At 40.3% G+C, this 27,062-nt stretch overlaps 1 protein-coding gene and 1 long non-coding RNA gene across 10 annotated transcripts in view; one reads left to right on the top strand and one right to left on the bottom strand.

Moving 5' to 3' along the window:
- Window positions 1-18,299, top strand: part of GCNT2 (glucosaminyl (N-acetyl) transferase 2 (I blood group)) — an 85,379-nt gene extending 67,080 nt beyond the window's left edge. For 7 of the 9 annotated variants that reach the window (XM_046640559.1, XM_046640562.1, XM_046640558.1 and 4 more), the window contains 2 exons: window positions 10,428-10,520; window positions 15,913-18,299. In XM_046640559.1, the coding sequence (XP_046496515.1) occupies window positions 10,428-10,520; window positions 15,913-16,103 (284 nt within the window). In that variant the 3' untranslated portion in view covers window positions 16,104-18,299. The remainder of the gene's footprint in view (window positions 1-10,427; window positions 10,521-15,912) is intronic. The other 2 variants (XR_006885362.1, XM_046640564.1) reach the window with 2 other exon arrangements.
- Window positions 1-27,062, bottom strand: part of LOC124226825 (uncharacterized) — a 45,262-nt gene that overhangs the window by 2,673 nt on the left and 15,527 nt on the right. The window contains exon 3 of the long non-coding RNA XR_006885365.1: window positions 6,256-6,399. This is a non-coding gene — a long non-coding RNA (uncharacterized LOC124226825). The remainder of the gene's footprint in view (window positions 1-6,255; window positions 6,400-27,062) is intronic.

Below are 27,062 nucleotides of genomic sequence, written 5' to 3'. Positions count from 1 at the left end.
TAATTTTTTTAAAAAGAGGAGAGGCTATCTTAGGGTTAAATGTTAGTAACTTTAGTTCCTAACACGTTTGAGCTTCTTTTTTTTTATTGATATATAATTGACATACGACATATTAGTTTCAGGTGTACAACATACTGATTTGGTATTCACGTCTATTTCAAAATGATCACCAAGGTTAAGTCTAGTTAACATCCATCACCACACATTGTTACAAGTTTTTTCCTTGGCGATGAGAACTTTTAAGATCTACTCTCTTAACAACTTTCAGATATACAGTACAGTATTATTGACTATAGTCCCCATGCTGTACGTTACACCCCTAGGACTTATTTTGACCTTATTTTCTATCTTAGACATTTGCATAAGCCAAGGTACAGGCAACTATGTGAAAATGGAAGACCAACTCAGGAATTCCCAAAAGGGTGACAGGACAGCTAGGTGTGTGAGGACCGTGATGAAAGATGAGGCCTGGACACCCAGTGTTACAAACTGCATGTGGACAGGGCCAGGCAGACAATGAGTGAGCCCAGCATGGCGGGGCCCAGGCCGGCAGGAGAGCTCCTGGCTGTGCAAAGCCCCAGTGAATTGTTGTCAAGGGGCGCTGGCTGTCCAGACTTTCACAGGAAATCTGTTTTTTCAGCGTTCCACGCCCCCTTCCATGGAGATCAAACCAAACAGGCCTCTTAATCAGATGTGATTTATGGACTGCCCGTCTTCAGTTTGCAATCTGGGGACAAAATTGCAAAAATCTTTATGTGCCACAGTCAGCATTTTGTTATCTTTCCATCCAGAATGTGATCTAGAGCAGTGAACTGCTGGACCCAGCCGGGGTTATGTTTCTGAGGAGCTAGCTGGGGCGGGCTGCTTGTTTCCTGGCAATCTGAAGCAAAAGAAAAACATGCCAGTTCTTTTGAGAGAGGAAATAAACATTAAACTGAGTCCAAGGGGAGCAGAAGGGGCAATGTAAAATGAGAAATGGGGTGAGGAGTCAGAATTCTAGTAAGAGGTGGAATGGGCACCGGCAGGAGAGGTCTGGGATGATGGCGAGTCTGACTTCGGTTTCATATTTCATAGGGTGAGTGGTTGGTGGGCATCTCAAAGTGATGAAGAAACGGACACAGGGAGGATGGTTCAAAGTAATCCCTCAGCCCCCAAATAGGAGGGCAACAGGGTCAACACTGATTATAGAAAGAGCCATCTGGTGGTATTGCCAATGAAGTGGGCAGACTGGAGGCAAAGAAACTGGTTTGTAGGCAATTAAAATAGTCTTGGTGAGAGATCTCGAGCACCTGAGCTAGGGCAGTGCCAGCAAAGGAAAGTGACACTATTGTAAGCCACATAAGGCTTGAAAAACTGCAGTAGACTGCATATCAGCTGGGGGCTCAACTGAAAATCTGATGGATGGTAACTACACTTACTGTGGTGATCATTTTGCAACGTATACAAATATCGAATCATTATGTTGTACACCTGAAACGAATATAATTTATGTCTTATTTATGTAGATATTTCTATGTATTTCTATGTATAATTATACTCAATTGAAAAAAAAGAAACTCTGGGGATAGGATCCAGCAGTCTTTATTTTAATAAGCTCTCCAGAAAGTTTTGACATATTCTGAAGTTTGAAAACATTACTTCAAATTCTTTCTTCTTTCTTTCGTGCCCTCTTCCTTCCTTTCTTTTGCTCAACAGTTTACAGAGTGTTTGCTAGATGTTTGGCCACTTGTCTGAGGATGGATCTATCCGTATAAGGAAGATAGCGTCCTGACCTTTGTGTAGATGTTTTGGTATTCCTGGAACGCCTGATAAACGTCTGACATGACAGTACTTCCCTCCTCTTCGTGCCAGAAATCAGCCCCGCCTAAGTAGCTCCCCCGCGATGGTTACTCTGGCGCTGGAGTGAATGGTTTACCAGCCAAACAGTGGGCAGACGCTGTGAGTTTTTCCCTCCCGGTGCTCTCATTAACCTTTCAATAAAAGGCCCACTCTTTTCATTGTGGCCACTCAACCTCAAACTTTCATGAAACAACCTCATTATAATAAATTTGCTAATGGTTTCACACTTTACTCACAAAACTTCCCACTCTCGGGAAAAAAGAGTAGCTTGAGGAAAGTTACAAGGAGAAACTAATAGTTATTTCTTGGCTGCTTGAAAGGTATGATGCCAAATAGAGGGTTCCTTAAACCGAACTAGTGCGGCGGGGGTGGGGGCATGAGAAATAACAGCACAGAATAGTGCATATAAATATAACGCATTTGCTCTTCTTTTCAATATTTCTTTTCTGCACTGAATTAACAGAATTTTGCTCTAAAGACAAGCAAATCAGATGAAAAGAAACTTATTTTGCTTTGACGTATTAAAAACAAAAAGTACAACATGTACTGACACAGATCAAACTCTTTAAGAGAAAGTACCGAGAGAAGATGCTGAGAGACAAATTATTTATCCAGGTTTATTCTCAGAGAGCTGAAGTTGAGAAACTTGCACTGTGCCACTGAAAGCAATACTTTTTAGAACGGAAATCGTTCTTAAAGGTTGATTTTTTAAAATTCTTTCTCCAATAGCATAATTTTGGTGCAGCCCAGTGGATGGGTCAAATTTTGGGCTCTTCTCACGCGCTAGAATCATTTTTAGCTCCATGCAGTCACTATGGTGTTGCTTCCTGGGCAATACTGTTAGCTAATTGCATTCTACCCATCATTCGAGATCCACCTCAAATTCTACCCATCTAAAAGTTTCTAAAACTTTCTTAAAACAAAGGCTTGTTGGAAAAAAAGACTGCTGTGTCCTGTCCTCAGACTTTGTGATTCAGTCTGGCGTGAGGCTCAAGATTTGGATTTCTGTGCTTCGCCACTTTCGGCTGAAGTTTTAAAAAATAGATTTATTTTTAAATAGCTGTATAATTTTTTTTAAAGCTAGGCGAAGCTTGAAGAACTGCCAGCAGATTAGAAATCAGTTGGGGGCCCCAGTACTGCACAAAATGTCAACAGTCATAGCTGGAAGGGATTAACTAGCGGATGTGGGATCATCGTGAAGGTGAAGAATTTTGAGGAATGTCATGGTTTAGTGGAGGAAGGAAGGGAAAATTGTCAGCCTACAAGTCTGGAAGTAGTGAAACTGAAGGCCTTCACTGCCTCAGAAACATTTGCCATAATTAAAAGGGTGTTTGACACAAGCTAAAGATGACAAACAGCCAAGGAGAAATGTAGGCAGAGGGTCAGGGCATCCAGGTCAGCCTTTAGGCCAGGATTGTATGGAAACCTGAACTGCTCTGGGCCAAGGGCTGCCCACTTTTCTAAAGGCTCCGCTGACCTTTCTTGTCCTTCACCAGAAGACTGTCCAGGAAAGACTCTTGAGTAGAGGTGCCGGGCTGCTAGTAAAAGTATCAATAAATACAAACCCTTATGGATATACTAGGCCATAAGCTCCAAGAAGCTCTCATTCATGGCTTTACCCCCAGCATCTACTCTAGAACATAGGAGGTATGTAAGAAAACTGAGTAAGTGAGGACATTATTTGAAACAAAATCAAGTTATTTAGCACGTCACTCCTAGGCCATTCACTTAAATTTCCTGGGCTCTAGTTTGCACTACTTGGCAATGAGGGAACCTATTCAAATATTAAAGCATATTAAAATTTCTGAAATCCCTTTGAGTCTAAAATTCTGGATTTTTCTTTCTTTCTTCATTCTATCTTTTCCTTTACAACCAAGGAGGAGTCAGTTTGTTGGCAATTAGCAACTGAATGCAGAGATTTTTTTTTTAAAGATTGGCACCTGAGCTAACATCTGTTGCCAATCTTTTTTTTTTTTTCTTCTTTTCCCCAAAGCTCCCCAGTACATAGTTGTATATTCTAGTTGTGAGTGTCTCTGACTGTGCTATGTGGGACGCTGCCTCAGCATGACCTGACAAGCGGTGCCATGTCACTGCCCAGATCCGAACTGGCAAAACCCTGGGCCGCCAAAGCAGAGCGCACAAACTTAACCACTCGACCATGGGGCCGGCCCCCAGAGATATAATTTTAAGAATGCTATGTCATTATCTCAGGGACTGCAGAACTCTAGAAAACGTCCACATGAAACAAAACAGGATCTCTTTTAGTAAGTTTCACACATTAAAAATCCTAAGTGATTAATGAACTACTAGTAGGCAAAAACAAAAATGTATCTTTTTATTTCTAAAAATGACCTCAATTGGGGCTGGCCCCATGGCCGAGTGATTAAGTTCGCGTGCTCTGCTGCAGGCAGCCCAGTGTTTCTTTGGTTCGAATCCTGGGCGCGGACATGGCACTGCTCATCAAACCACGCCGAGGCAGCGTCCCACATACCGCAACTAGAAGGACCCACAACGAAGAATATAGAACTATGTACTGGGGGGCTTTGGGGAGAAAAAGGAAAAAAATAAAATCTTTAAAAATGACCCAATTAACCATAAGAAAAAGAGGCTACAAGTTATTTAACACTACATTTCCTGGGTTATTAGGTAATTTTCCATTTTTTTATTGTTAAAGCTAATCGACAAGGAACATTGAGTATTTTTTTCTTTTGTTGAATTCTTCTTAGAATATTTACAAGCATCATTACTAAATCAGCAAAGTAAACAAGCTCAGATGTATGTAAATAAACTTTTTTAAAAATATAAAAGCAATATATAACATTAAAAAAGGTTTTATACACCAAAAATATTTCTTCATTTCATATGCAAATATTTGTACATGGTTTTATTAATAATGTACAATATCATGTTCTCAACCAGGGGCAGTTTTGCCCCCCAGGAGCCATTTGGCAATATCTGGAAACATCTTTGGTTGTAAAAACTGGGGGTATGGGGCCAGCTCCGGGGGCAACTGCTGCTGGCATCTAGTGGGTAGAGACCAGGGATGCTGCTAAACATCCTGCAGTGCACAGGAGAGCCCCCGCAGCACGAGTTATCTGGCCCAAATGTCAGCAGCACCGAGGTTGAGAAACTTGCTTTGGATTTTAGTTAAAAAAGCATCCTCGTGCACAGCTACACCGTCCCCTTGATTCTAATAGAGTGGTTGTGTTTTCAGCCGTCTGTTGAGTAGTCAAGTGTGCCAGACGCTGTGCCAAGCTCACACACACACTGTCTTATTTAACACTCACAAAACCCTGTGAGCTTTTGAAGGTTAGTACGTGATGTCTTGAGGAGATTATGTAATTGTTCAAGGTCACACAGCCGGTAACAGCAGAAATAGGGATTGAAATGTCGACTGTCTGACTTCAAAGTCTGTGCTCTTAGTCATGATGTATACTGAATGTCATAAGGAACATCTTCGCATACAGATTTTCACATTTGAAAACGTATTTCCTTAGCTTATTTTGGTATAAAAGGCCTAAGGGAATTGGCAGTTATGGCGGCTTTTCCCACACAGTTCCAAATTGATTCTCCGGAGTTGTATCAGTTCAGTTAGATTGTGAGAAAACCTCTTTCAATACCCTGACATCAGCATTGACTTTTGACATTTAAAACCAAAATTCCTTGTTTATTTAATAAGTTAGAAAGCATATATCTGAGCTTCAGTAATAAGCACTTGCTGGATTTGTCACCACGTATGCCACATTTCCCCAAATGAGGACAACACTGGTTAAGAACAATAAGGAGAAAGTCAAGTCAATATAAATAAAGCTTACATTTCAAAGAATCATATTCATTTATTCAACAAATATAGTTATTTGACTAATAAAGGCTAAGCCCCAAGGAAAACATTCCTGGTTACTCTGTAAACTTTATCTCAAATCTTTGTTTAAATAAGCCTATGAAGAGCAAATACGAAGATTGGATCTTATAGTTTAAAATGTTTTCTCTGATAATATTGGTGTCTTCTTGTTACACTATTCTAGAAATAATGCAAAATAGACCCTTCCTAGGATATTTGTGATTTAGGGTAGATTCACACCCATATGCCCCAGAACTGCCCTCCTAGAATCCTGACAAACAATAATCATAGTCATAACAGCAACAATAATAACACGATCATCTAGTCCAGTATTTTTTAAATAGGAGTATATCCCATTAGTGAACCCAGAAATCACTTTATTAGGTTTTAGCCAGAATTTTTAACATGAGATTAGACTAGAAAATAACATAAAAAACAAGTGCATTGCATGTAATAAGCCTAAGTATTTTGTGAAACTTTCATTTACTTTATCTATGTGTGTGTGATGGTATAAAATTGTTTTTCTGTGGAATGGAGTCTAAAAGGTTGAAAAAGTGCTGATCTAATCTACTTACGTCATTTGAAAGTTGAGCCTGGGAGATGTTCAATGATGCCCAAGGATACACAGCTGGTTAATGACAAAGCTGGGATGAGAACTAAATCCCCCAATCCCTAGGTCAGTGTCACTTCCATCAGGGGGTTCGGCCTGAGGTCAATCTCTGGGAGAAAAACAGGAAACAGAGTTAGGCTCAGTAGATGTTTATAGAGAGTAGAAGGAGAAACTAGATGTTGGCACAGAGGATAGGATCATAACTTTGGGGTCTCCCTGTATGTTTTAAACCAAGACAAATTAAATCACTTACTGAATAGTGGGCACACTATACATTTAGGCTATTCAGTCTTTTGCTTGCCATTGATCTCCTCAGAATAACAACCAATTCGAATATTACAAAGTAGTCGAATTGAGCTGTCACCAGAAGTCTTGTTGAGTGTTTATCTCCTCCCTAAGCCAGTTGTACCAAGCAGGGCAGATGTCAAGAATAGATGATTGATGGCCACCTAAGCAGTTGCTGTGTGACAAACTAATACAGGTTGGTCCTTGCTATGAGGGTAGAAGAAATACTTTTCAATACTGAGAAGTAGAACATTATTACACCTTAAATCACAGTGGCCTTTTGGGGAACTAAGGTAGCAACCCGGCCTGTCTGGTCCACATGCAAGCTAAGTGATCCCCACCATCAGCACTAAAGACTAAGTTGATGGGGCAACTCTTGCATGCCACACTCATTCATTCCTTTCACACTGAGCCAGCATCTCCTGTGGGCCAAATGCTGTAAAGTCAAAGGCATCATGAGGACTAGCCCTCTGCCCAACATGGCTTTTCCCTGGAACAGGTGGGCTGATTGTCTTCAAGGAGTTGATGTGAGAGGTCTATTAAAATGTATTTCCAGCAGTGGGGACAAGTTCGTTAAATTAACCAAAAGATGAAAAGGTATAGAGTACCACATTCCTTCATACGAGCAGAGCAGAATTTGAGTGAGAATAGGAGAGTGAGAGGCTAAACTGGAAACTTGATGAAGGCTGAGGGAAAGACTGCGGGGAGAGGAGAAAAAGCAGCTGTGTTCTCTTAGCACTGTGGATTATAATCCAGCGCCTCCAGAGCCCCGGGCGCTCAGGCGGGGCCTGACGTTCTGTGTTTCTAAGAGGCTCCCAGATGACATGGATGCTCTCAATCCGAGAACTCACTTGAAAAGCAAGAGTCTGTGCTCATTCCCACCAGATATTTCTGTGTCTCGGGATTCTTTGCAAAAAAGGACAACGTAGAATTCAACTTCAGCTGTTTGATCCTTTCCTTGCTTCTACTTTTAAAAATGAAATTTTTTATGCACAAACATGAATAATATTTAAATAGACATGTTTGAGACACATCATCAAACAGAAACTACAGAAGTTGAGGTTTGTCATTTTGTTAGCATGAGGTTAATCGGTGTTATGTGTTTATTTCAAAGACAGCAGTCATTAATTATAAATGTCATGATTTTATCTCTAGAATAATGGAATGTGATTCTGAGTAAGAGTCAGTTTGTGATGATCAATATTAATGAGAATGAAAAGGGAAGAAAAATATCTCGTCCCTTTAAAAATGTAATCATTTAAAGGAGGGTAAGGGGGTTTTGTCATGGCAGTGTTTTATTCATGCTTTTCTGCTATAGTTATTTAACCAAAATAGACTCATAGAAATCACATACATGTCGGCTAACCTTGCTGACATGAGTAAATATACTAAATTATCTCTTTGCTTTCCAGACTGCCCTATCCCCACCCCCCAACTTAACTAAGCCAAGTTTTATTTTAAATTCTTTTAAAATGTGTGCTAAGAACAAAATAGGGAAGCTTCTTTTGGATAGGCAAACACTAAAATAGTTTTTAAAGTATTAAAATGCAAGTTAAAGCAATAGGAAGAAGTGTTGCTTAATAGTATTTTTCTTAAATAGTCAACATTTATAAGCAAAGTTTCCAAATTTGGCAGCAAGAAAGGAAGAATCTTGCCTTATAGAGAGTCTTAGGGGATAAAAACTCATGCTATTTACAGGAAAGGCGGAGCCAAATTTAATTTTAGTTGCGAGACCTCGGTCCAGTTCTTGATTTAAATGATCATATAATTATAAGGTGACATCAGGGCAAAAGAGAAGAGCTTTTTTCTTCTGAAAATGCATGTTTTTATTAATGTTTTTAAAGAGGAAAACATTTTATGTGCCTAATACAAACTTCTTTAAAAGTATTAGTCTTGTCCAATTTTTTTTCCTATTAAAAAGTATCCATCATCTTGGGTTATTTTTTTCTCATTAGCATGTATATTAGGGTTCTATTGGCCACTGTAACAATTTACCACAAACTTAGCAGTTTAAACAACATAAATGTATTGTCTTACAGTTCTATAGGTCAGAATCTGACATGGGTGTCATCAGGCTAAAATCAAGACGTTGGCTGGGCTACGTTCCTTTCTGTAGGGTCTGGGCAGGATCCGTTTCCTTGCCTTTCCCAGCTTCTGGAGGCCACACAGATTCCTTAGCCCCTTCCTCTGTCTTCAAACTGCAAAGACAAATCAAGTCCTTCTCACACTGCACCACTGCGACCAACTCTTCACCTCCGTCTTCCACTGTAAAGACCCTTATGATTACATTGGGCCCATCTGGGTGTTTCAGGGTAATCTCTCTATTTTAAGGTCAACTGATGAGCAGACTTAATTTCCCTTTGCCATGTAACGTAACAATTCTCGGGTTCCAGCAATTAGAATGCGGACTTCTTCGAGTGTGTGTTGGTGGAAGGAGGGGCCTTATCCTGCCTACCACATTATGTCTTACCAATATTGAAGAAGATCTTCTAAGAAAGAACTGCTGCAGTTTGGCTACAGATATCATTTGTGTAGTGCGATTACATTAAAATTATGTTCAGACTGCATTTCTCACTGGTGAAAATTGCTGCAGCTCTTAGGAAATAAAATATTCCTCCTTTAGTTGCACTTATGTTGATTTCCATATACTCCCTTTCCAGTAGTGGAAATCTTGGGGATGATACTCTATATGATTAAATGGACCCTTCAATCTCTGTGACCTATCCAAAATTTGAGACAAAGAAGGTTATTTGAGATAGCTTAGCACAGTGTTTCTCAAACTGGGGGACATTTGGGAACGTCTGAAGACATTGTTGATTGTCACAATTGGGAGAGATGCACTACTGGCATCTTGTGATGGAGGCCAGGGGTGCTGCTAAACCTCATACAATGCACAGGACAGGCCCTACAATAAAGAATTATCCAGCCCCAGTGTCAATAACGCTGAGCTGGAGAAGCCTTGACTTAGCAAGATAGCAACCTCAAGCCTCCTTCCCCCTTTTTCAAGATTAACTCTTAACATTTCACAGCTGAATTAGGTAATGTACTAATCAGATAATGAGTCATCAGTTAAACTTTCGATCAAAAGAACAACTGAAAGAAATAAAGACGATGAATGGATCAGTGCACACCAATCTTCCTAGGAAAAACTCAAAGATTGAAGCCTGTTGCTTGGGGTAAACAGTTCATCGTCACTGGGCAATCAGAAATCATGTCCTGTTTCTCTCTCCGTCCCCAGTGTCCGGCACAATGCTTGGCAATACCAAATGCTCGAGAAATACTTCAACAAATAAAAAGGATAGTGTGTTAAAGGATTTGTTTATGAGTTCCATATGTAGTGAAGAAGACGTTTTCCTTCTGTTTGCCTAATAGTGCAATTTCATATAAGAACGACTCTGGAATCACCCTCACTTATTAGCACTAAGGACATAGAGAAGCTTGTTTCTTGACCTTGCACTTCAAGATAGAAGTCATCTGGAAAGTCCTAAAAAATTTGAATATTAGGATTCAAAGTAAATTCTACTAAGCCCCTTGAGAGCGAGACCAAAACTCCCCAACTTTTTCAGCTGCCTTATGGTTTCACGCTATGGTATTTCTTAAACTCTATTTTGCAGGCTTGGGCACACATTATGAAAAAAATCGGTAGATTCTTTTTACTGGTAGCAAGGCTAGGCTCATAACCACTAATTATTCACATCACAAGCCTTTGGGGTCTTGCACCCATGATGAAAAGGCTGATGTGAAAGATAATATACTGAAAGAAAATAAGCATGGCTTGAAGGCTTCATCGATGAACTTGACACTTTGCCTCTTGATTCTCATTTTTGCTTTTCTTCTTTATCAACATTGCAGATGTCCCTGGCTCCATGCCAAATGCATCATGGACCGGTAACCTCAGAGCTGTGAAGTGGATTGACATGGAAGATAAACATGGAGGCTGCCATGGTGAGGCATTCATTTCACACTCTGAGGCCATACTGCTTGTTGGTGTTGGCATGGAGGTAGTTGCGGAATACAGGGTTCTCATGGAGAGAACTGCTGGTATATTTAGACCAATCTGTGAGTTATTAAGTAGAGGAGCTAGAGGCTTCAAGACACAGTCCTTGAAAAATACATTTAAGCATCTCACAGACATTCTCCAGCTCATAATTACCTAGGTAGATTTAGATTATAATAGTACTTTCTTCTTGCTAGTTTCTGCTGTCTTACTTTTTTTTTATTGCGGTAATATTGGATTATAACGTTATATAGTTTTCAGATGTACATCATAATATATTTTGAATTCTGTGTAGATTACATCATGTTCACCATCCCAAAACCAGTCACAGTCCATTAGCACACATGTGAGCCCAATCACCCCCTCTGCCCTCCCACCTCCCCTCTTCCCCCATGGTAACCCCCAATCCAGTCTCTGTTGCTATGTGTTTGTTTGTCGTTGTTTTTATCTTCTACTTATGAGTGAGATCATACGGTATTTGACTTTCTCCCTCTGACTTATTTCACTTAGCATAATACCCTCAAGGTCCACCCATGTTGTCACAGATGGCCAGATTTCATCATTTTTTATGGCTGAGTGGTATTCTATTGTGTATAAATACCACACCTTCTTTATCCATTCGTCCCTTGATGGGCACCTAGGTTGCTTCCAAGTCTTGGCTATTGTGAATAATGCTGTGATGAACATAGGGGTGCATGTATCTTTATGCATCTGTGTTTTCAAGTTCTTTGGATAAATACCGAGCGGTGGAACAGCTGCTGTCTTATTTTTTATTTCTCTTTCTGTTACTTTTGGAAGTGCAGTGGTTAGGAAGGAAAAGTGGTCAGGATGAGGAGTGATATCATGGGAGCTGGACTCCCATCCTTCACGTCAGCCTCTGCCCCCTACAGACAGGCTTCCGGGTGGCTCGGAGGTATTTGCTGCAGTTCTGACTCGACGGCAGGTGATACTAACAAGAGAGATTTCTCCTCCAAGTGGACAAGAACTAGAAAACTTAAATAGTTTTTATTTCTCTGGAACCTTATGCAGAAGGGTTTTTGTCGGTCCTAGTGTACATTCCGCTCACACTGTTGCCCGGTACATAGTGGGCATATGTGTTTGTTCGCTAGGGCTAACATAACAAAGTACTGCAGACTGCGGGGCTTAAACAACAGAAATTTACTTCCTCACCATCCTGGAGGCTAGAAGTCCGAGATCAAGATGGCTGCAGGTTTGGCTTCTCCTGAGGCCTCTCTCTTTTGCTTGCAGCTGGTTGTCTTCTCCCTGTGTCTTCATGTAGTCTTCCCTCTGTGTCTACCTGTGTCCTAATCTCCTCTTTCTATAAGGACACCAGTCATATCGGGTTAGGACCCTCCACATGACCTCATTTTAACCTAATTCCCTCTTTAAAGACCCTGTCTGCAAATGCAGTCACAGTCTGAGGCCCTGGGGGGGTTAGGACTTCAACGTATAAACTAGGGGGAGAGACACAAGTAAGCCCATAACTGCATGCAAGGAATATTTATTCAGGGAGTGATCAAGCAAATGAACTAGTGAGTGAATATGGAGGTTTGACCTTTCTTCCTGTGATAACAAGGTAAAGCCTTGTTATTCCACTCAATCTGTGGCTTCACTTATCAGTCTATCTCCTCTACACCTAATATTTTAGATGAAAACCTCTAAATCTGTTCTCTACGGCTCTCCATTACTCTCAGCCTCCTTCTCATGTCTGTCTCTTGAGAGTCCCCTTCCGCTGTGGACAGCAACATCCTCATGTCACGGTAGAGAAATTTCAGTCCATTCTCAAGCATATTCATATCTTTACCTAAGCAGCCCACATTTTCCCCAGAAGTGGCTCATGCCACCTGCTTGCATTCTCATCACAGCCTACCCTCCTAGTGGAAGGAGGAGGATGGGGGGAGATTGCTTTGCTCTTTGATCTCCTGGGTCTTCTTTAGAAAATGGACCAACACCATCAGTCAGGGTCCCAATATTCGGGACATGTCTTTTCCACATCCTTCCATAACCCCTATCACCCTCCCTCTAGGACCACTGCAGGCATCCTCTGATCTGCTTCTCTACCTCTTCTCCAGCTGTAACACTGGAGGACCTCAACATCCACAACAGGGACCTATGTGATGTCATTACCCGGCAGCTCCAGCCCTCCCCTGCCACAGAAGCTCCCATTCCACTGTGCATCAGCTGCGCACCCCCACAAATAGAGCCCTTACCGGCGGTCTCCCTATCATCACCTGTATTCAGACCCTTCCCCAGTAGAGAAGGTATAGGCTGGTTAGGTTTGCATTCTTCTAGGGACCTTTCCTGATCACATGACAGGTAGGGGCCATGACCGTAGCCCCTGGCCAGGAACCTACACACGGCACAAAGCTTGGGTAGCCCAAGCCTCACTCAGGCCAATGTCTCATTTTTCTTCTCTTAATGCCTGTTATGCCAAAGAACAGCTAACAGCCTTATAGAGTTCAGAGCATAAAAACCGTCCCTCAAACCACCATATAGGGAGAAGAGAAAGGCCCAATCCAGAGGAGGTGGAACATTGCATGCCAAACCAGCAAGTCAGTAATACAACCTGAACCCTTTCCCCTTGGCTGGGAGTAATAGGATTTGTTCAGACCCAAGAGTGTGTCCCTACTTTATGAGCCCTCTTAGCCCTCAGAATCGCAGCGCACTGTTCTAGCTCTATGGTCTTGAACTTGGAGCTCCCATCTCTGATTACAATCTCTGTCATCTCTGCTACTTTCCTTCACCAGCTTGCATCCTTATTGTCTTTATCCCCAGAACAGAAGCTTCAAGTGGGCTGGGATTTTTGACCAGTTTGTTCATTGCTGTATCCCTGCACCTAAATATGTTGTTGTTGTTTTCAATGTGTTTGCTTTTCTATAATTGAGATTTCCAGAGGTTCAACTTTTCTGGCTTCCTCCTTCTACTAGTTTCCTTCTGAGAACTCATTGTCCAGCCTATGTGCTGTGAGCCACTGTGCGGTGCTCTTCTCAGTAACATTTTAGTTCCCTTGCCATTTGACCTTCCAAGCCCAATTCCTACACTCAATCATTAGCACCATCTGCTTTTTGCCATTTGTGTTTCCCTAGCAGAACACTGCTGGAGAATGTTACTGAACTGTCCTAAACTTACCCACCACAGGGACCTGCTATCTAACTTCAGCTAGACCCTCCTGCCTGCTACTTCTTTTATTCACCTCATTATTTTCCTGGTGCCTTTTCCAGCATACACCTTTTCAACTTTCCTGTTCATCTTTAAGCTCTCACTCTTATGCTAAAACAGCCTTTTCACTCTCAAAAGGTGATAATGTCAACTTTAGGAAGAACTTTCAAGACATTTCATCACAGTTACCCCATAAGTTCCTTTGTCATGTCATCCTTTTCCTCTGTCTTAGAGATTTCAGACCATTCTCTCATTGTTCCCTCTTGTTTCAAGAGGAAAAGTTACCTGTACTCACAACCAAAGCCACCATTTGCAGTCACAGTCATGTGTGGGTCCTCCTAAATTATCCCCTTACTCTCCTGCATTCTCAGCATCTCAGATCTTATTGCCTTTATCCTGAGGACCAAGTTGTCTCTGCCTCCTTTGCTTGATCCAGACTGAAGTCTTCTCTCCTGTCAACTTCCATCTTCTTAAGCATGTTCATGCTGCCTAGGCATTCAGTTCTTCTCACCACCCAGTTATTGTTTAACTTCCACCAGCCTGGCTCTTTTCCCCAGTGATTTTCACTCTCTCTTGTACTTCTTCCCAGACACATCAAATGAATCACCACGTCCTGTCAGTCCCTCCGTGCTCTGCCTCTAATACCCTTCCTTTCCCACTCACAGCAATCATTAACTGAATGAGCACTCTGGTTTGCATTAAGTCATTACTTCAATCTCTTGATTGGTTTCTAACGTAGCCTGCAAAGTGCAGGAAAATCAATCTTGCTAACAGCAATTTCATCATTTGATTCTTCTATTCAAAAATCTTCAATGACTCTCCATATTTATAGGATTAAAAAGGCCCAACCCTTTCATCTGTTTTCAGTCAGTCAACCGCAGTAGTTCTACTGTATGCCAAGAAACCTCTGGAAAAGAGTTCCAACTTCCTACCATTCTTGTTTCTAACCCATTACCCCACAAAACTTCCTATTCTAGTGAAAATTCCCATCTCCACAGTTTTTCCAGAGGCATTTTTCCCAGCTGAAGCCATCATCCATCCCCCTGATGTTTCTCAGTTCTACCCATCCACTCACTCTCCACTCATCCTTCTCCATCCTTTTATTCAACAAGTATTAACTTAACACCTAATATTTACTGGGCACTGTTGCAGATGCAGGGGACACAGAAATGAACAAAATCATCTCAAATTTCAGCTCTTCAAGAGCTTATATTCTAGTCTGGGGAGAAAGACAATAAACAATTGTCTGGAAAGAAATACAATGAACAAAATATTATTTTCCTTCGTGGCACTGATACATAAATACATCAGTTAGTAATAAGTGCCAAAGAAAAATGAATCGGGGAAGGAGGAAAGGAGGTCAGAGAAGGCCTCACTGAGAAGATGGCCTTGAAGCAGAGACCTGGGGTGTAAGAGGGAGCCTTGAGGATGTCTGGGAGAAGGGGGTGGTCCAGAGGACGAGGAGCGAACACAAATTCTCAGGCAGAGTGTGCCCAGTGTGCTTGAGACCAGCAAGGAGGCCAGAGTGGCTGAAGTGAATGAGCAAGAGTCGTTAAGGGTTATAAGTGAATGAGCAAGTGGCGGGAGGTAAGTCCAAGTTAGAAGGGGCTAGACTCTGAGGAGTCTTGAATGCCATTGCTAGGATTTTGGCTTTTACTCCGCATGAGATGAGAAGCCGTTAGAGGATTTTGAGCAGAGGAGGCATATTCTGCTTACATTTAAAATGATCACTCTGGCTGTTGTGCTGAGAATATACTAACCGGCAAAGGTGGAGGCAGTGGAAACCTGTTATTATTGTAAGAATCTAGAAAGGAAGATGGAGGCGGCCTGGACCAGGATGGTAGTAGTGGAGGTGATGAAAAGTGGTCAAATTCTGTTACTATTTGGAAGGTTGAGCCGACAGAATCGCTGACAGGGGAGTGAGAGAAGTGCAGAGGGCACTGAAGAATAGAATTGCCGTGGATTACGATGGGGTAAACTTGGAGGGGATTAATGAGTTCAGCCCTGACATGTTATATTGGGGAGGTTTGTTACTCATTTAAGCGGAGATAGAAAGTAGGCATTTGGATAGCTAGCCTCCCGGAGCTCAGGGAGGAGGCCTGACCAAGTTCACTGCAAGTTCACTACCCTGACTTTTGAAAACAAGGATGTTTTGACTGTTTCCTGTTTTCTCCTTTGCAGGCCACTACGTACATGGCATTTGTATCTATGGAAATGGTGACTTAAAGTGGTTGATTAATTCGCCAAGCCTCTTTGCCAACAAGTTTGAGCTTACTACATACCCCCTGACTGTGGAATGCCTAGAACTGAGGCTTCGAGAAAGGACCCTAAATCAGAGTGAAACTGCCATACAGCCCAGCTGGTATTTTTGATCGCCTACAACTCAGGATTGAAGGGGAATTGCAGTTGGGAAGGAGAGCCCTTCTTTGTGAGAGAATTTTGCCTTGGTTATAGTAACAGTTTCGGGACGAAGGTTATGCTTCAGGACCTGGCTACGTTATGCTGTGTTACGACATCCACTGGACACTGTGAAATATGCTCACAGGATGGCTGCACAGAGCCATCCTGGAACTTTGGCCACCCCGGTGGTCCCCTCTGTATCAATCTATTGTTCTGATCAATGATAAATTTAGCTGCCGTCAGATCTTAACACCAGATACTCATCATATATAGATGTTCTAATGAAAAGGAAAATTGTAGATAATTCTATTTAGGAAATTAAGAACTGGGTTTTTTGAAGAAGGAACCATTTATAACAGATCTATAGCCACGTATAAATGGGTACCAGTCCTCTTTGCTCAACCACACATAGGCATAGAAACAGCTTTCTGAGTAATTCACCAATCTCCTTTAGAACTTGAGCAACTAGAATTGAGGACTAGATCTCGTTCCTGAGTTTCAACACTAACATTTTCAGTTTACTGTGTCTAAAGTTCTGTACAGAATCTGAAGTCCTTAACAGGTGACAGGATGTGCTCTCAGATATCAGTCACTGCCTGCTGTTTCAGTAAAAGGACCCCAGGGAAACAGAACATTTCTCGACTATGTGTCATAATGTGCTCTGATCCTCCTTCTGTCGTTTCATTGAGAGGACTGAAAAGTTCTCTCAGAATGAAGATATTCCTAGAAGAAAGGTGCTATTGCGTGGATGTAGTCTCAAGTCTCTAACACCTCAGAATGAATCACTTTCCTCTTCGGTCACCGCCCTCCACCCCCACCAAACTTATCTTACTTGCAAAATGGAGCCCAAGTTCTATCCTGTGAGGCTTTCACAGCTCCGTAGTATTCTCTGAGTAACCCTACAATGCCTGGTGCTGATCAGAATGTCTAGACTTTTAAGAGCTTTCAATTGTGGCTGAGCCTCTCTGTCAGTTATCCCTTGTCTGCTCACTCATCCAATTCATTCATTCAGCATGCAGTTAATAAATATTTCTTGAGTGTCTGTTATACACCAGACACGTGCTGAGATAAGCAGGAAAAGTAGCATGGAAGCTATTTCACTCTACATATCTTGGTAATAATGTTAACGGAAAGGCCGCTCTAAGAGAGTCTTACAGAGTGGCTGTATTTTAATCTATTCATCTGCAGGGTTGTAGATTGTGATATTGGGCCAAGGATAGCAGTAATTACAAGTCAAGGTTTAAATCAGAGATTATTTAAAAGAGGAAAGGGAAGGAGGAGACAGAAGCTAAAGCCTACTGTGTTCTAGGCATTCTGCGGGCTCCTTTATATGTCTCCTTGCATTCAAACCTCACAACTCTCTTGGGAGGTTCACAGGATAACCCCCGTTTTGCAGATGAATTAAGTGAGGCTGAGAGAGGTTGATAATAAGCATAGGAAACAAGTTCTCTGTCTGAGAATTTGGATTCTCTTACTGGTCTTCTTAGTTCATTTCCTGAGGTGGACTATTTAGAGAAGATGAAATAAAGCCATATTTAGTATACCAGAGGAGGTAGGTTTGAAGAATGTTCTCAGTGTTAATATTGGGAAAAAGTCCTGTCACCTCAGAAAATGTGAAGTCTACTTTTGTATTCCTCTAATTCATTGAGTTCCTTAATATTTATTTATTCTAATGAAAAGCAGTTACTACAACTAATGATACATTTAATCAACACGATTTTTTTTCTGTAATTGTGCCTGTTGAATGTTAATCATATTTAAAGGGAATGACTTTGAAGTAAATCCTTCTTTTTCTTGCTACTGAAAAAGATGGAACCGTATTGGCGGGTAAAGGGTTGAGGGGTGGGGAACACATCTAGAGCTAACAGCATAGTCTAAAAATCATCTTTTTCCAAATTATTTAAATGACACCACCTGAAAAGAGGAAATGGTTTACACTGGATCTTTCTCATGTAGAACTAGAAATCTTTTGGAATAGAAGATGTTTACATGTCTGTTGGTGGTCATCTCTCCTCTGTCTCAAATACTGTAATATTGGAAGAGCGTAGTGTTTGGGCTAACGGGTTTCTGCTAGCCCATGGGGATGCCCTGAAACTACTGAATCTGTCTTTGTCTTTGATGATGTTCTATGTTGTTTTCTTGGAAATAAACTAATATATTGTTTTCCACCTTTGGGGCTATTATGTATTTTTATTTCATGGTTGGTTAACATCCATTAAAGAGCATGGTTAGCAAGGTAATTCTCCTAGCATTTAAAAAGACAGAAATAAATACATTCATACATACCCACACACCTGTCTAAAAAATACCCATCTACTGAAAAATAATTAAAATTTTCCTTTGTAGGGTGTTGGGTAAAGTAATTGGGAATGATAGAGAAGATCAGAATGAATGGCTAATGTTCACACTTTATTTAGGTTTCTAAATTTTTACCTAATGTCCTTTTCTGTTCCAGGATATGACATTGCGTTTGGTCATCATGTCTCCATAGGCTTCTCTTGACTGTAGCTTTCTCAGACTTCCTTGGTTTTGATGACCTTGACAATTTTGTGGGGTGCTGGTTGGGTATTTTGTAACCTTCCCTCCAGTTGATTTTATCTGCTCTTTTTTCTGATGATTAGATTTGATTTTGGGGTGTGGACCAGGAAGACCACAAAGATAAAGTGCCATTTCACCACCTCATATCAAGAAAACATGCTATCACCATGATGTCATCATAGTTGATGCTGACCTTGGTCACCTGGCTGAAGTAGTGTTTGTCACATTTCTCCACTGTAAAGTAACTCTTTTTTCCCCTTTCCATCCAGTATTCTTTGGAAGGAAGTGACTATTCACAGCCCGTACCTAAGGAGCAGGGAGTTATGTTCCACCTCCTTCAGAGCATCTACATAAATTATTTGGAATTCTTCTGTACAGATTTGTCTCTTTTCCCCAATTTATTTATTTATAACAGTATGGACTCATGAATATTTATTTTATACTTTGAGCTGTAATCCAATAGTAGGGTTTTTTTTCTCAAATTGTTCCAGTTCAGCCAAGGGTTGGCTTCCGAGTCCCTCAGTCCTCCATCGCTATGGGTTTTTTTTTCTTGAACACTGTCTTACCTTTTGGCATTACAAGATACACCACTCAAGCATCTCTTACTGTTCCCTTATTCAACTTTGAGAATACATGACAAGTACAGTAGCCATAGTCTAAGAAGTACATGGTGATCAGAAGCTCAGACCCTCAGCTGAGAGTCTGGGTCACCTCACCAAATAAGCCATCCAGACCAACAGAGGTGCTAGTGAAGACTAAGGGAAATAGAGGATGGAGACACTGGGTATCAGTTACGGCATCAGGACAAGCTGCAATAGTGCAAGCTGTAGGTCATTCCACTAATCTTCCCTTCGTAAGTTTTCCCCCAAGAAAAGACACTCACCAGATCTTGAAGGAGCTGCTCCCTAAACTTATAGGATTAAATTGATCTGTGCTGCTCAAGTGTGGTTGCAGCACTGCACAAATGGGATCTACCCAGGACTGAAACTGTCAGCCTTCTCCAAGAATTACCCTCAGCTGAAGAGAGTGACCTCACCCAAGATCACATCCTGTCTGGAGTCAGCCTGCACCCAATGCCTGGATGATGTGGGGCTATAAGGGCCCAATGCCTTCACCTTAACTTGGGCCCATTGCAACTTATGAGCTCCAGGTGGGGTGGACTGAGGCATTATTGTGATTGCACCGTAGCCCAACTTCTCTACTCAATTCTGCTTCCTTCTCTTCCTCCATAAATATGAAGTGAATCGGAAGTGCTCCCTTCCGCACTAATTGCCATTTTATAGCCTGATTTCTGGAAAACCTTACCTGTAACATGTTCCCCATCCAAAGATAATAAAAAATTCATCTATATTTTCTTCGATATTTGTAGTTTTATCCCCCATGTTTAACTCTTTAGCATTCACACTATCTATAACTTATTTTGTCATATGATTTCAGGTAGGGATCTAAATTTTTACTCTATTGAGGAAAGCCAATTATCCAATACCAACTTTTCCCCATTGATCTAAAAGGCCAATACGATCATGTATTAAGTTCTTATATACTTGTGGGTCTTTTTCTGGACTCTGTTCTGTTCTATTGATCTTTTGGTCTATGCATGTGCCAAAATCATATTTTAAAGATTACTGCAGATCTCTGATATGTGGCAAAACAGAGAGACTCTTATCATTCTTTTTCAACTTTTTCTTGACTATTTTTGCTCATTCACTGTAAACAAATATTAAAAACAGCTTATCAAATTCCTTGAAAAATCCTATTGGGATTTTGATGGAATTTGCACAGAATTTATATTGATTAATATTGACATCGAGCTGTCAATATGTCTATTTATTCAGGTCCTCTTGTATGACCTTCACTAATACAGTACATATACTACTACTAATAATAATAATTAGTAATAATACTAATACATAAGTTTTCATGTACATCTTGCACACCATGTTATGTTCATTGTCATATATTTTATAGAATTCTTTGTGCCTATTGGGAATGGGATTTTTAAAGTATTTTGCTATTGATAGTGTAAAGGAAAACAATTGATTTTGATCCTGTAGGTGGATTTTACTGAACTTTTTTATTATTTCCAATAGTTTCTCAATGTATTGCATTTTCTGGTACTTGTCTATTAATAACAGTTTTGCCTTTTCCTTCTCAGTATTTACTCATCATATTTATTCTTATCTTCTTACATTGGCAGAAATTCTAAATACAATTTTAAATGGTAGCAGTGACAGCAGCTACCCTTGAGTTTTTCCCAACATTAAAGGGCACATTTAACTCTTGTGCATGATGTTGGAGTTTTTATTCAGGTTTCTGGTAGATATTTTTTATTGGATTATGAATAATAAACTGGAAAATAAATATAAATCAAAATATATTAAGATTCTCATTTAAAAAAAATCTCAGTTGCTATCTCTTTTTTTGGTTGCTTGATGGAATTATGGATGACTTCAGTTTTGAAATTTTTTTCTTTGCACATATTATTTCAAAAGTGAGAGGAAGGGCTGGCCCCATGGCAGAGTGGTTAAGTTCGTGCACTCTGCTGCAGCAGCCCAGGGTTTCACCAGTTTGGATCCTAGGTGCCAACCTAGCACTGCTCATCAGGCCACGCTGAGGTGGCATCCCACACAGTAGAGCCAGAAGGACATATAGCTAGAATATACAACTATGTCCTGGGGGGCTTCAGGGAGAAGAAGAAAAAAGTAAAAAAAGGAAGATTGGCAACAGATGTTAGCTCAGGTGCCAATCTTAAAAAAAAAAAAAAGAGGGGCTGGCCCCGTGGCTGAGTGGTTAAGTTTGTGCACTTCGCTGCAGGCAGCCCAGTGTTTCGTTGGTTCGAATCCTGGGCGCGGACAAGGCACTGCTCATCAAATCGAATCCTGGGCGCGGACATGGCACTGCTCATCAAACCACGCTGAGGCAGCATCCCACATGCCACAACTAGAAGGACCCACAATGAACAATATACAACTATGTACCATGGGGCTTCGGGGAGAAAAAGGAAAAGATAAAATCTCAAAAAAAAAAAAAGAGAGAGAGAGGAAAAGGTCACGACTCCTAATTTTTTTAACAGTTAGAATTTAGTGTAGCAGCCTGTTTCAAGTGGGAAACTGGAGTAGGTATCCCGCTGAACAGATTAGGCAAATAGTTGGAGTTTGGGAAGATTAATGCCTGAACTGGAAAGTTCCTATTGTAACTACTCCCCCTTCTGGCCAGGATGGTTGAGGGATTAAGAGGCCAAGCCACCAGGAAAGACGCTAGAGGTCAACGCTTTCCCAGGTCCACGTTCTGACCTTGACACTAGGACTAGCAGTCATGTCTCTAAGAGGAAGAGGGTATGAAGTGAAGCTGACCATGCTCCCTTTTCCATGAGCAACACCTACAAGCTTTGAACGTGGTGGGAATGCACGGTGCTGTCTAGAAGATTAACCTTGAGGAGTCCTGTTGTGAGCTCAGGAAGCCTGACCTACGTCTCAGGAAGAATCCTGGGGGCTGTATTAGATAAGTGGGCCCAATGATTCAAAAGTAAAGAGTTCTTGAAAAAGGGAGACCAAATTCAGAAACTGATGACCAGCCTCAAGTGTTAACCTTTAGGAGTGATCTCAGGTATGATGTGATCAGAAACAGAGGATGTTAGGAGAAATAGTTGAAAAAGTTAGTGAAAGTTTAGTTAAAATCAATTATTTCAACTTGAGGCCACCAGCTTTACACAAGGCAAAAATGTAGGGTTTTAGGGCCAGCCTGGTGGCGTAGCAGTTAAGTTCGCGCACTCGCTTCAGCTGCCCGGGCTTCACTGGTTGTGATCCCAGGTGCGGCAGGCATCCCACATATAAAGTAGATGAAGATGGGCACAGATGTTAGCTCAGGGCCAATCTTCCTCAGCAAAAAGAGGAGGATTGGTGGGAGATGTTAGCTCAGGGCTAATCTTCCTCAAAAAAAAAAGTTGGGTTTTAGAGGGCTTTTTAAAAAAGTTTTATTTAATAAAATAAATACTTAGATTCATTTTCTCAGAATTTACTAAGTAGGTTTAATGGGTCATGAAGAGCTAGGAGGAAAAGCACTGGTAACTGCCATGTCTACACATTTAAACTCTGGTACTTGACACCATTGGTGATTTGCTTCCACATACCTCTGAGCAGGTGAGGCATGGTAACTCCATGACTAGCATTCATGTGGTGGGTTTCACAGAGGACCCAAGAGGAAGTATTTGAATTAGACTTTCCAATTGCATCAGAGATGACCCAGTGGAAGAAAAATGGCTTAAAGAGTAACCACAGTGACAACACGAATTCTTTTGGGGTAACGGTTACAAAAAGCAACAGAGGGATTTCACTACATTATAGGCTGGGGAGAAATATTTGAAAATGTAGGAAATCTACTAAAACACTGATGTTGTAGTCATTACCATACATGGAAATTTTCCTTTCTGAATATGTGACCAAGAAACTTTCCTAAGGAATGGTGGGAATCTAGACAAATGTCATTTGAAAAACTTCCATAAATATAAAATAGAGCTAGAGAAATATTGCTGTGTTTTCATAGGATTTTTGAGTAGGAAGATTCCACTCATTTATTTGTGTATTTAACAAATAAACTGTGCCAGGTTCAGGTCATGGGTATATAGCTATGTATTAAGACTGGTAGATCTTTTAGATTCTAGTTGAAGAGATAGGAAAATTACAAAATATACCAACAAACAAGATAATTTTAGATAGAGATAAAGTTCTGTGAAGAAAATAAAACAGGTAGAGGTGATAGAGGTCAAGATGTGGAGGTGGAAGGGCTCCTTTAGATTAGGCTGTCAGCCAGGACCTCTCTGCAAAGGGGACACGTTGAGACCGTGGTTCTGCTATTGACCACAAATTGCAGTTGGATGTTAGGACTTACCTTTGCCAATGTATTCCTTGACTTTGTTAAAAATTCAACCAGTCAAGGGCTCCTTGAAGAAAAAGCTGGTTCCAGAGCTTGGGCAGAGAAAGTAGAAGATGTGTCTGCAATGTAATGTGGCACCATAAAGTAGGGTAGTGCTCAAAGAATGATGAGAACACATCAAAAGGCACAGAAGTCACCCTGAAGGAGCTCCTACTGGCTAGTCTGAGACACTTTGAGCATCAAAATAGATATGATAGTAATAAATTGTAGTCTAATAAATTAAGAGTCCATGGATCTATACATGAATACATACATACATATATGCGTACACAAATGGAAGAGAAGGGAAAGCTTTTACAGCAAAAGGCCAACTAATAAATAAGGAAGGAATGATGGAGTTAGGAAATCATCAATGGTTGCTAAAACTAATGGGTGAAAGTTTGATAGTAAACGAAATATTCACATTGCTTCAAAATATCTCCCTACAGATTACTTATTAACTATAAACATACAATAGTAACTTTACAGTGAAAAAACCTGGAGACGTCACCTAACCAAGTGATCAAAGTTACATCACTAACATTGGGACAAATCAACTCGTGCCTTCTGATAGGAAGCACTGAGAAAGACATAACATTCCTTTAGTGGTATTCCTACCAAAACTGCATAAATTGAATTTGTAGTCATGAGAAAACTTATCAAACAAACCAAAATTGATTAACATTGTACTAAATAATTGGCCTGTATTCTTCAAAGATATGGAAATCCAGAAAGCCTGGGGAATAGTTCTAGAGTAAAGGAGATTGAAGAGAAATGAAAATCAATGCAACACATGATTCTGGATTAGATCCTAAACTGGAAGTTTAAAGAAAAGGATAAGAAATAAGATGGGCATTATTGAGACAATAGAAAAAAATTGTATATAGACTATAGATTAGATAATACAATTGTGTCAATGTCAAATTTCCTGATTATATAAAAAAATTTCTTTGTACTTAGGAAGTACCTAAGTGTTTAGTATGTAAGGTGGCATGATGTCTTCAACATACTCTCAAATGTTTCAAAACATGTATCGACACACACACATACACAGAATGGCAAAGAAAATGAGACATAGCTAAACAATTGGTTGATCTGAGTAAAATGATATAAGGAAGTTCCTTGTACTATTATTTCAATCTTTCTGTAAGGTTGAAAATATATCAATATGAAAAGTTACCAAAAAACCAATGAACTAACAAACAAACAAAGACACCCAAAATCTCAGCTGATTCAGCTACTTCATCTGGTGGTATGACCAAGTAAGTCATCGTTCCTGAAGGAACTCTGACCTTTGTGACACAGCAGGATGAGGCAGATCTGGGCTCCTATTAACTTGTACCTCTGTACATGGTAGTACCAGAAGCCAGCTTCCAAGCATAATCCTCTCAGCCCTTCAAGTGCAGCAGAAACTCCATTTACCCTTCATCATCAGTGCTATTACTCTAGCCCAAATCATGATCTTTCTTTTTGCCTGTTTTCCCAGCAGCATAAAACATCCAAAATAGCTGGGTGTTTTTCTCAAGAAACAATGAAGTGGAATCTTTTTTATATTTCCAAGTAGAAAAAAAATTTTATCTCACAAGATTCTTAACAGCAATCAACAGAAACTGATTCTGGCTGATTTAAACAGAAAAGGAATTTATTAAAAGGTACTAGCCCTGACTTTTACTTTTGTTAATAACAGACTAGGTGATTCAGACCAACTCTCTTGCTGAAAACAACTAGAGAGCTGGATGAAATATAAAAATGTCCTTTCTAATAGCATCCAAGAGCTAGCAAGATAGTGAGGAATTGCTAAACCAAGATACTAGAGAAATGGAAATCTAGAGATTTCCAATATGGGAAAAACAGCTGAGAGGTGGCTCAACTGTCTCACAGGGCTAGGTCTGAAAACTTTTCCTTAAAAGTCCAGATAGTAAACATTTCAGGGTTGCAGGCCATATAGTCTCTGGTTCTCTATCATAACTATTTAACTCTGCAATTATAGTGTAAAAGCAGTCAGAGTAGAGATATTTGCATACTCGTGTTCACAGCAGCACTATTCATAATAGCCAAGAGGCGAAGGCAAACCAAATGTCCATTGGCAGATAAATGGATAAACAAAACACAGCATGGAATATTATTCGGCCTTAAAAAGGAAAGAAATTTTGTCATGTGCTACAACATAGATGAACTTTGAGGACATTATGCTAAGTGAAATAAGCCAGTCACAAAAAGATGAATACTCTGTGATTCCACTTATATGAGTATCTAAAGTAGGCAATTATGAATCATAGAGATAGAAAGTAGAATGGTGCTACCAGGGCTCAGGGGAGGGGAAAAAGATAACTTGTTATTTAATAAGTATAGAGTTTCAAACTTGTAAAATGAAACAGTTCTGGAGATCTATTTCAAAACAACGTGAATACAATTAACACTATTGAACTGTACACTTACAAACGGTTAAGATGGTAAATTTCTTGTTACGTGTCTTTTACCACAATAAAAAAAATGTGTGCAACAATAACAAAAAAGAACATCAATGAGATTGTTAATGTAGCCATCAGGATCTTCTGGTGGAAACAAAGCTTTGAGAATCAACAAAACATTCAAAAAGGTTTTAAAGAAAGCAGTCATAGAAAATACATAAAAAATGAGCATGGCTGTGTTCTAATAAAACTTTATGTGCAAAAACAGGCAGCCAGACTACTAGCCATAGTGTGCTGAACCCTGAGCCAGGGGACAAAATTCAGAGTCCAAAACAGCTGACTGTGGAGGCCTTGAAGTCACTCAAGCTTAACCATGACCTCGTTTGCCCATGTGCAGAGAATAATAATTACACCACAATTGCTGCCTGGCTGGCAGCTACTATAAAAGGCCTTTAGTTGTAAGATCCATCCTGACTTCAGAAATATTAAAATGCGAAGCAAAAAGGCGAACTTTAAAATCTATGAAATTCAGCAAATAGAATTCCATGCCCAGAGACACCATAGCTAAGCTGCAGAAAACCAAAACCAAAACAAACTAAAGAATCTTAAAACAAGAACAGGGTGGGAGTATTGGAATTATCTTCAAAACAGCATGAGGTCAACCATCAGCTGACCTCTCAACAGTAACAATGGAAGCCAGGAGACAGTCAGAAGACATTACGACGTGCTAAAAGAAAATAAATGCCAACCAAGAACTTTGTACCCAGCAAAAAATACACAAGAACAAAGGTAAAATAAGGACATTTCAAAACCACAACACGAGAGAATCAATACCAGCAGAGCCACACTAAAGGAAATTCTAGAATATTCTTCATAAAGAAGGAAAATGATCTCAGACAGAAGCTTGGAGATGATGGAAGGAATGAAAATCAGTAAAAATGGTAAATTGAGCATTGGCTATGTAATAATAATGTCTTATGAGTTTAAAAATGTATACACAACTAAAATATACAGTAAACCATAGCATATTAATTGGGAAGAGGTAAATGGAGTTATAGTGTTCAAAGTTAG

Source organism: Equus quagga, chromosome 15 (assembly GCF_021613505.1).
Source record: "Equus quagga isolate Etosha38 chromosome 15, UCLA_HA_Equagga_1.0, whole genome shotgun sequence".
Lineage (NCBI taxonomy): Eukaryota > Metazoa > Chordata > Mammalia > Perissodactyla > Equidae > Equus > Equus quagga.
Note: the sequence above shows the minus strand (reverse complement) of the source record. Positions and strands in the feature narration are given on the sequence as shown.